Source organism: Chelon labrosus (genome assembly GCF_963514085.1).
Source record: "Chelon labrosus genome assembly, chromosome: 12".
Classification (NCBI taxonomy): Eukaryota; Metazoa; Chordata; class Actinopteri; order Mugiliformes; family Mugilidae; genus Chelon; species Chelon labrosus.
Window position 1 is genome coordinate 9,841,514 of NC_140345.1, and position 10,900 is coordinate 9,852,413.

Consider the following 10,900-nt stretch of genomic DNA (forward strand, 5'->3'; position numbering starts at 1 on the left):
AGCCCATGCTTTCACGAGGTCCGCGACACGCTGTCATAATCAGAATCCGAGCGGAAAACCCACCTCATCGTGATGGAAGGCGCACCGAAATATTGTCTCCCCGTGGCTGAAGCGCTCAGACTGACTGAGGAGAGGTAATCGACTCTAAAACAACGCTATTTTGTGAAGCTGATGCCGGAATTAAGTTGGTGGGGTGTTCACAGTCTGACGCTCGAAATCTCTCTCGTCTGCAGGCGCTTCAACACATCCCCACTTCTGCCGACTTTCAATGACATTGTGTCCAGACTACGGGGACACGGCGTGTCCTTTACACTCCTGTGGCACCGACAATAAAAAAGGTTTCTATCTTAAATGAAGAAAGGCGCTCTAGTTAAGCTCGGAGGAATTCATAAGTCTCACGTAAATATCAAGTCAAAAATAAAACAACTTGTTGAGCATTTAAGGTGTTTGGTCCTTCGCTGACTTCTCAGATCGGATTAAGTCCAGTTTGCTGAATTCAATTATTTCCCAAAACTCAGAGGTCGAGCAGGCACGTCCACAGATGAGCGCGGCGCATGCACATGAAATATAAAATAAATAAATAAAAATAAATGTGCACGTAAAGGTCTGGATCTAAACGGCCTGTTGCCATGGCATCAGCATCCTCATCATCCGTCCCTCAAGGCCGCATGCCCGGCCGGCGCAAGACGCACGCATGCCTCGCAGGTACAGGTCGCGCGTCATCCCTTCTCACCAATGCAGTGAGGGAGAGCGTGATGGAGAGAGCGATGATGAAACTTTATTTAAATCCAGGGGGAAAAAAACGGGGCAAGCCTTTCTCGACAATGGTGAGGAGTCACAGATTAAGAAGCGACATTAAAGATGAATCATACACTGTCCGATCAAGTCCATTAGAAGCTGCGTCGTCCGAAGTAAATAAAGCAGATAAAAGCTTGTATCTCTTATTAGAGTAACAAAGGTTAATTCTGCAGTTGAAACATGGTGATGATGATGGGAGTTAATTTGTTGATACACCTAGTTTTAGATGTGCAGTTTCACAGCAGTATACACATAACAGTATACAGTCATTACTAGATGTACATATAAATATCTGTTTTTATTGTGTGTGGTAGATGTAGTTATAGTAGTAAAAAAAGACAAAAAAAGAAGTTGTTGTAGTCTGCATACTGTACATGTATCGCAGTAAAAAGAGTAGAAACAGTACTTTGTACCTTGCTATGTTCTTATTAAGATAAACTTCAGGAGAGAATATGATATTCTTAACTGTGAGTAATCTGTATGTATAATAGATAGATCCGCAAATAAGTAGTTGGCATACAAACATTAAATTGCTTCATACAAGTATAAATTGTAATAAAAAATACACTAATATGTATTAAAAAAGTACCACCCTTTATAAGAAATACCCATACTTCTATATTTAGCAAGTAATAGTTTTTATTGTGTACTACTTTGGGATCTGAATTCATCTACACACTTTGCATTCCTGCAGGCTTTTGGAAATCACTAATTGGAAATATGAAGATAGAGCTTTCTAAATGCTTTCATTGTGCATTGTGATTAAGCTAACTGTAAATATATTTTCAGTGGTTCTGTCTCTGTGAAAGTGGCTATTAGAGGCAGAGAGAGAACGAGGCAAACTGGGGGAGGAGGAGGATTCAGGGCACATTAGAGCTGGAAAGGAAACGCCAGAGAAGGAGGAGGAGGAGGAGGAGGAGGAGAAGGAGGAGGAAGCCTGTGGAAGAAAAAGGCAAGGATGTCACATCAGACATGAGATAGCCCCACACAGGATAATTACTTCATGGGAGAACAATATGCAGATGTGGACATCTGGGTCATCTCAGAGGACAAGGAGGGTGTAGACCAACACATTCATCTTTACATCTGCTTCTTGCTTCTCATAGCCAAGGAATTGTGCCACCACAGAGATAAGCTCAGGACTATGGACAGCAATGAAAGCCTTATCTCAAATATGCTTGAACAATGGCAGCCGCAGGGAAAGTATTTAATTTCATATCAGAGATGAGGAGAAAAGAAGAGACGGGACAGCTCAGTTAGTGAATTAGTGAACAGGAGAACATTTTGCGTTGATGGTTCAAGTTTTATTTGAGGGGAGTTACAGTTTTTTTTAATAAACACAAATTTAACATTCACGTTACCAGTTCCAGAAGCAAGTGTTTCCCTTGAGTTTAAATAAAACTGACTAATTTAGAGGCTGCTTCATCACATTTATCCATGATAAGATTTAAAAGCCTGCTACACTTAGAGTCCAGAAAGGCTGCAGGGTTAGGGGACATTCACCGCCCTCATGATGTTGGTGTGACCAGACCCTGGGATCCAGCCCGTCACAACAATCACCATGTCGCCTGTCTTGAAGAAACCTCTTGCTTTCCCTGTAGAGGTGGAGGTGATCAGAGAAGCTTAAGTGAGTGATATGTTTTTTTATTATTATTACTATAATATAATCATAGGCCAATAGATGCATACAAAGAGACAAAAGCAAACACTGACCTATGTCCATGCCAAAATTGACCCTGTTGTCCACATCATCGGCCCAGACCGGAGCAGGCAGAGGGTGGAAGAGGGCAGGAAACACACCTCTTAAGAGCTGGGACTGACGGGCCCCCTGAGACAGGAAGGTTTACGTGTGTTAAATAACTACAGTACAAAATGTTTGCCATATTTTTTAATCAGTCAGTCCATTCAAGAGTTTGACACCCATGATGCCTCTCTTTCAAATGTGATGCAGTGATTTACAATGATTTTTCTTCATTAGAAGTTTTAGCCTTAGTAGTGATTGTTTTATTTGAATGTGTTTTAACTTTCTATAGAGGTAACCAGTATTTCACAATCAGTATTTCAGTATTTATTCATTATTTTGTGTTACAGTAGTACCTCTGGGCATCACGGGATGACACTGTTATTTCCCTCACTGACAACTTGGCCCATGAGAGGTTTATATCGTAAACGTTTTAGTTTGCTGAGCATATTCCTTATCATAATTGTAGTGTTGGCTGCCCTTCATCTAGATTAAAAGATCGTAAAGAAATGAATAGATCTAACTGGAACCACCATCAGACAAAACTCTTGTATAAACAGGCAGAATATAGTGGTTCTTGGTCTCAGGGGGAGTAACCCCTTGTATCTGAAAGACCTTGTGATCTGTAGTCACACAAAGGACAATGACCTTGTTTTATCATATGTCGTTTTGTTAAAATCATAACATGGTTCAGTGGTGTTTATGTCAAAACATTTAGAGAGAAATTCATTTACAAATATTAGAACATCTCTCCTTGTATATGTGTTAAGTTTGACACATCATTAAGGTATATGAGATCTGAAATTACAGCGCCGCGTCTTTATTTAACTGGTCTGGCTGACTGATATCGTATCATAAAAAATGATAAAGGACCTTTGACTTGACACAGTATAGGTGCAGGGATGAGTGTGGAGTGTCCAGATGTGCTTCCCTGCATGTAGCTCTGACCCCTGACTTTCACGTGGAGAATTTGAAGGCTTCTTGGGATTAACTATGGGATTAGCATTGCATATAGAAATTATAGGTAACCATGACCTAATTTGAAACTGTTTGGAACAGATTTTGCGCTCTGGCCACAGCTCTCTCAGAACAAAAATGTCTGTGGTAAACTCTATGAAACAGAAATATACTCACTAAAAAATACTCTTTGGTCAGTGATTCCAATCTGTCAACACTGTCACTATCAGTCACACTACCAGACAGTGAGAGTAAATACTGAGTACATCACACATTGTTCAGTTTTGAAAAGCTTGAGTCATCGACAGTTAAGTCGTGTTTATGGCAAGACAAATGCACTGCTATTCAGCACGGAGAGACTTATATAGCTGATAGGAGCAGAATGTACTGTACCTGCGGGCTTCTGGTAACTGCAATGATAGGGCAGCGAGGGCGGTACCTGGACAGGTAATGTGCTGATCTGGAGAAAAGAAGAAGAAAATGTATTTATCATTGTCAGCATTTACAAGGATGGGTGAGCTGTTGGGGGATAAATCAGCGTCAATGCTCTTGATGGCATGATCAACTGTAGTACAACTGTAATCATAAGTCTTCATGCTTCTGCATATCTATTCCTTTTGGGTGGTCATTTAGGTGTATATATATATACTGTAAGTGTATACAAGACATGTCATTGTGGGCATGTGTCTAGATGTGTGCGGGAAGATGAGTATTTGTTGCATGAGGCAGTGGAGTTTAACTCACAGCAGGAAATACAAAAAAAAAACATGAAGGAAACACAATAAAGGATTAAAGCAGCAACATAAAACTCTCCCTCAGAGGATGCACAAACAGGCAACAGTACAGCAATATTCAATGTGTAGCTTTGCTTTGGGATAAAAGACTAACATCTGCAGCTGCAACCTTTAAAGAGTCACTGTATGTTTGCAGAGAGGAAAGGAGAAGAACGGTGTTTACTCAGGTCTAACACAGGAACAAATGTCTAAAGTGTGTGCAGAGTGTATACCCAGCATCCGTGGATTAACATTTACAATGGATATTTCAGCACCTAAACCAAAACTAGTAGGAAAATAAAATAGTAAAAACAATGACATGATGTTTCAGGTGGGGTTAAGCACTGTTAAAAAATTTTCGTGGAAAACCCGCTTCAAGGCAAATTGCATAACTCCAATGAATTCAGTGCTCATCCAAGAACATGACATGTAACCCAGACGTAAAACTCTGAATTGTGGTTTATTTAAGATAAATTTACAGGTGGCACTACACAAAATCTATCACATTCAGACAGAACTAGGGAAGCAATTAGTCAACCTGTTTCCAGTCTTCATGTTGTGCTAAGATAACCAGCTGGATGAGAGCAGGAAGAAAGCAAATAAACGGATTTTCCCCGCTGTTACAAAATCATCCAGTACTGATGCTCTTGTCTGACTGCATGGGCGGGATACGCACTTGCCGCTGGTGGTGAGGACTATGATGGCCCCAGCACAGCATTTGAAGGAGGACTCCACGGCTCCGATGGCCGTGACCTCTGTGGGGTCAGAGGACAGAGGAGTGAGGCGACGCAACTCCTCGAACAGCTGCTGGTGGAAAATGGCTGCCTCTGCCTCCCTGCAGATCTGAGAGGGTGAGAGAGGGTGCCAGATGGGAGGGATAAAGAGTTATCGGGGGGAACTAAGTCAAATGTAACCGAACGGACAGCATGCTCACAAGGAAACACACACATACCGAGTGCATCATGGCAACTGCCTCCACAGGAAATAGTCCCTTGGCGGTCTCCCCAGACAACATTACACAGTCTGCTCCATCCAGCACGGCGTTGGCAACGTCACTGCCCTCCGCTCTCGTTGGCCGTGGGTGGGCCACCATGCTCTCAAGCATCTACAAAAAATACACACACATAATACACTGGTCTTTCAACACAAACAAAATGTCTCCATGAGACACTATAAAGGGATTTATATCAATTCATCCATCAAAAATAAGCACTAGCTGTACCTGTCTGAGTTGATAAAGTGATGTGAGGCATGTGGGATTTAGAGAGAGAACAAAGAGAGGACATAATGGTCTTGTGGATGGAAGAAGAGTAGCGGAGGATGAATGAGAGATCATTTACACTGAGGCCAGCAAGTATGACTTTGGGAGATTGTTATTGGTATGCTGGAAACTCTGTATAATGAGTCAATAAGCAAGACGGGCAGTTGGAAAATGAGATAGCTTGCGCCATTGCCTGAGAGGCTTCATTTTTGTAGTAGTTAAGAAGCAGCAGCTAATGCTGATTAGCGTGTGGGTGTTGTTTGTGGGCTCAAGTCTCGAGTAGCAAACCTGCTATAACACTGTCACTCCGAGTCAAGAGCTGCAGCACAAACAAGACACAGCACTGTGACTCAACATGGCTGCAGGAGTGTGGTGCACGTCTCTCAGTGTGTGCAACGGCAGAGGGGCGTGAAAGAGGGGAAATGTGTGCATCTTTGAAAATGAATTAATTGGACAAGTGAATGTGCGTTATGCACATCATACAGGAGCGTATAGCTAATGTGAGCCTGTTGGGTTTTAATGTTAGTTTACACCAACCATTTGACACCGTCTCAAACTGCAGCACCACTCTAAATGTGCATGTCTTATCATTTCCGCATCGTTTTTGTCCGGGTGTTTTTGCGCATGTGCTCGCCTCTGACCTGTGTGGCGCAGATGACGGGCTTCCCGGCAGAGTTGCAGCGCCCAATCATCATCTTCTGGGCAATGAAGACTTTCTCCGCGGGGATCTCTATCCCCAGGTCACCCCTGGCAACCATCACACCATCACTCTCAGCCAGGATCTCTTCAAAACTGACAGACAGATTAGGGAGATGACAAGACGAAGGATTGAATGGGAACAGGAATGAGATGTTCAGAAAAAAGCACAAATGGAGGAATGAGGAAGCAGGGCGTAGAAAACACTGTCACACTGATGCCATTTGTTTCTGTGCATTACACAGCAGGGTTTTGCAAACGGCTGTTGAATTGTGATCTAAATCCTAAATTACATGGACAAAATCCAAATCCATATGTGAGAAATGTAAATGAGAAGCAGCAGGAAGCCAAGTCGTTGGTGCAGATTAAAAAAAGTATAGCTGCAACAGATGTTAAACAAGGCTTTTCATGTAAGCACCATAACTGTGTAAAATCTGATCTTTACGATCCAATTGAGAAAATGCCATTTCTTCAAAACGATAGTTAAACTCAGTCAGCAGCCAGCGAGGAGCAGGACAAAGCATGAGACGGAGTAATGGAGGTAAGAGAGCAGTGGTGTAAACTGTATCCGATAAATTAAATGGTCGCTATAACTCATACAGACAGCTTCACAGATTGCTTGTCATAGATGTGCAAAATGCAGAACTAACATATGTCATTTCTTCACTAACAGCTGGCTGTCCACAGGAGGGGCAGATCCCCATCAGCTGTGAATTTATAAGTCCTCATTAAGAAGGACACACTGCCTTCAGCCACAGCATCGCTAATAAGAACTCGAAGAAGATGGTTTTAATCAAGGAGCGCTTTCCTCGACTCACTTCTGAACGCCTTGCCGACTTTCCACTTTGCTGATCACTTTGATGTCTCGTCCGTGGGCCCCCAGAGCTCGGCGCACGTCCCTGACGTCCTGGGCTGAGCGGATGAAGCTGGCAAACACCATGTCTACACCCTGCGCCACCCCAAACCTCAGGTCAGCCTCGTCCCGCTCGCTGACGGCCTGCAGGCCAATCAGGTCGCAGCCGGGGAGGTTAACACCTTTGCGACTGCAGAGAAGCCCTCCTGCTTCCACCACCGTGTCCACCCAGTCGGGGCCTGCAGAGACCAGACCAGAAGAAATTGTTCTGCAAGAGGGAAACTTTTGCCAGGAAATTATTCTGCGACCTTCAAAGGTATATCAATGCTATTAACTGATTTAGTTACAGCAATAATATGGTGCACAGGACATGGAGTAGTTTGTACAGGACAATATTTGTGAGGGAAAGTACGAAACATGTAAACTGATGTGTATGCATATTGTAATGTTTGCAGAAAAGGATACAGTAATTCTTTATAATTTGGAGATTGTATGTACATTGTTATATCGTAAAATAAGATCCAAGCTGTTGCTACTAGTTACAAACTGGTTAAAAAGTCATGTGTGTGCATCATCAACAAGACAGACATGCTTCCTACGGGTTTGTTAACGTCAACAACATGTGTGTTACCTGTTTCCAACACTTTGAGCCCAATAAGGCCATCATCAATGTAGATCTTTCCTCCCTTGTTGAGGACTTGGGGCAGGCTGGGATAGTCCACCCAGATGATCTTGCCGTCTGTCTTGTCTTTGTCACTCTCTGCCGTCACCACACGCACATGGCTGCCCTTTTTCAGTTCCACCTCTTCTTCCACTTTCTATGCAAACACACACAAAGAAAGCGCATACCACCAGACATTGGGAACACATTTTTAAAAGCGAAGAGCACTTGAGAGACAACTCGCGACTTAATTAAATCCATTTAAACTGAGTAATTCTGTAAACAACATTTTCACGTCAATGCACTTGACCTCACAAACCCATGGATGCTCCAAGCTGTTTCCTGGAAATGTGTTTAAAAGAAAACCTCTGTAGGAGAAACCTGTGGTGAAAGCACTAAAAGAAGGTTAGTGTTACATCCCTCTAAGAGCTGATATTTTCATCTATTTTCTACTTTCTTGATTCGTCTCAAATGTACACTCTTCCTCTGTTTGCTGTTGCAAAACCACAACCTGCGTGTGTTAGAGATGGCAAGACTCTGTGCGCATTTTGTACTCTAATCAAGGCATGAAGAGGTTTCCAGCAGCTCAGAGTTAATTGTTCAGCAAACCAGACGGCGTGAAGCAGCACAACACAAAAAACAGCAAAATAAGATGATGAAGAAAAGCCGAAGGAGCCCACAGCTGTTGTCTTTCCAAGAAAAGCAAAAACCTGTAACAAATTACTCACTGTACAAAGGAGTCGACGTATTTTCTGCACCTCTTACACCTGACTACACATGACTGGTTGATTAGGTTTAGACTGATGAAGCATAACATGCTCACCCCTTTCACTAATCCGGTGCGGATCTCTGGACCCTTCGTATCCAAAGCGATGGCAACGGGTCGATAATACAAGGGGTCGGAAGTTATTGTCTCCACCGCCTCTCTGATGTTTTTGATGGTTTCACCGTGGTACTGAAAGACATAGACAGAGAATCAATACGTGACTGAGTGACAAACCGCGGAGTGCTCACATAAGTAACTGAGAGATATTAATGAGCTGTGCGTACTTCATGTGAGCCGTGAGAGAAATTAAGACGAGCAATATTCATTCCAGCCTTGACCATCTCTTGGAGTTTGGGGATCGATCGAGATGCAGGTCCTGAGAGACAAAAGAGGAACATGAAGGACACTTTACATTAAAATATGAATAGTTGTGTGATATAAAAGTAAAAATCTTATTAATATCTTATTAATAAAACGGTCTCTTATTCCAAAGGTTTTTCTTTATTTTCACTGGCGGTAAGCTAGGTTTCAGACTGCTGATCAGACATAGAAAAGCAATCTGAATGTCAGCTTGGACCTTTTCACTAGTTCTACATATTGTTTTTTTTTTTTCAGATTTTATTGTCCAAGAAAATAATGGAAATGACTGTAGATCAGGTCACCTGAATTGAGTAATTATAACCTACATTCAGACACGAAGACTATGTCTCATGTCATGTCTCTTTCTGTTTGTCTCAAACCCACGCTCCCCATCTCACTCTTTTCTTTGCTTCCTCTTCCATTTCATTCATTTCATTAAAGGAACCAGGAACAAAAGGGGCCAAAGTTTCTCTGGGCTCCTGCATGTCTGAAAACAATCTTCCATCACCGCATTCAACCATAGTCCCTTCCCCACAACCTGTCACATCCCTACATTGATTCCTTCAGGTCCTGTCAATTAATAAACTTCCTTTCATCAATTAAAACTCATAGTCTTTGTTAGAGGACAGTCACTTTATGACTTTGAACTTGTGATCTCAAGAAGAATCAAAATCACTATCTAAAGAGTCAGAGCTCTGGACGACTAAGAGGCATTTTGTATGTTGTATTTTTTTCCTTCTCTTTTTTTCTGGGAACAAATAAATACAGTAAGAACATGAATGGGCCCAGCCAAGAATCAAACCCTGCCAACACACCGAAGGCCACTGACAGCCTCAACAACAGTTGCCCAGTTGCCAGAGAACAAACTTGAAACTGAGACTCATTGTCTGCGCTGAGTTGTCACACTCACCGATGGTGCAGATTATGCTGGTGTTGCGCGCTGTGATTGGCTCCTGGTCGATGTCCAGTAGACAGAGATGTTCCAGGAAGGTGTCAGCCATGCTGGCATCCAGCTGCTGGCGCTGGATGAAAGAGTCCGGCAGTGCCATCACCTCTGAGTAGCGCCTCATTCTTGCTGTAGTGACAGAGAGATGTTGTCAGCGTGGGGGAAAGCAGTCATGACACTTTGCTGCCAACTCCACCTGTGAAAACAAATGATCTGAACACCTCCTAGAGAAAACAGTGTGAAGATTCAGGATTAATGACGGACAACAGAGATACTGAGATAAAAAAGGCAGCTCACAACGACAGAGTCTCAATGTACAGTCAGACACAAAAAGACAAAACACACCAGGCGCTGCTGACCTGACATTAAGCACCGCCTGGAGGGGTGACAGGGATTTACATGCTGACATTCAGCTGTCATGCGAGTCGGTAATATGAAAACAATACACTGCTGTTGTGCACGCGTCACTGACAAGTAATAAGACGCTGTTTGAAAAATGAGAAGAAGGCTGATAATAAGGAGGGAATATGGAGATGACATTTGAAATAAATGAAAACAGGAGATACACTCAGGACTGTTGAGAAGATATGTCACATACAGTTTAACAAAATATTATTTCTATTAAATATTGCATATTGCCTTTCAAGAGACACTCAAACTGTTGCATTGCTTCTGTCGTTCTGTTTATCAGCCTAGGAGCTGCACATTGCCGTTGTTCATTCAAAGGAAAATAGAGGAGCAAGAAAACAAAAAATTAAATGAACAACGAAAAACATATAACACCAAAATTAAAGCGCTGATTGTTAAACATTCATTTATCTCATCACACTGTAATGCAACTGTGACATATTTAATGCAGTTAGGCCGTAATGGTGTCGAGCAGCTGTGGTGCAACATTAGCATTCATCCGACGTTATGTTTCCGTTCATCTGACAAACAACATTCGCTTTCCTTTCTGATATGTTTTTGCTTTCCACCAAATCCTGAGAGAAATATCTGCCGGTCTGACAGCTGCTGCTGCTGCTGCTGCTGCTGGAAATGAAACTGTGAGAGTTGTGAGAACCCAAATATTAAAGTTTTTGGAGCTA

The 10,900-nt window shown here is 42.5% G+C and overlaps 1 protein-coding gene across 1 annotated transcript; it reads right to left on the reverse strand.

Annotated features, from left to right (window-relative positions):
- Positions 1 to 2,286: 2,286 nt before the first annotated feature.
- pklr (pyruvate kinase L/R) lies at positions 2,287 to 10,252 on the reverse strand (the record flags this gene model as incomplete). Its single annotated transcript, XM_084556690.1, has 11 exons — positions 9,777 to 10,252; positions 8,791 to 8,882; positions 8,564 to 8,695; positions 7,711 to 7,897; positions 7,045 to 7,318; positions 6,172 to 6,322; positions 5,222 to 5,374; positions 4,946 to 5,112; positions 3,890 to 3,956; positions 2,512 to 2,626; positions 2,287 to 2,393 (listed from the first exon to the last, which is right to left on the reverse strand). The coding sequence occupies exons 1-11, from the start codon at positions 9,934 to 9,936 to the stop codon at positions 2,287 to 2,289; spliced, it is 1,605 nt and encodes a 534-aa protein (XP_084412816.1). The 5' UTR covers positions 9,937 to 10,252.
- Positions 10,253 to 10,900: the final 648 nt, after the last annotated feature.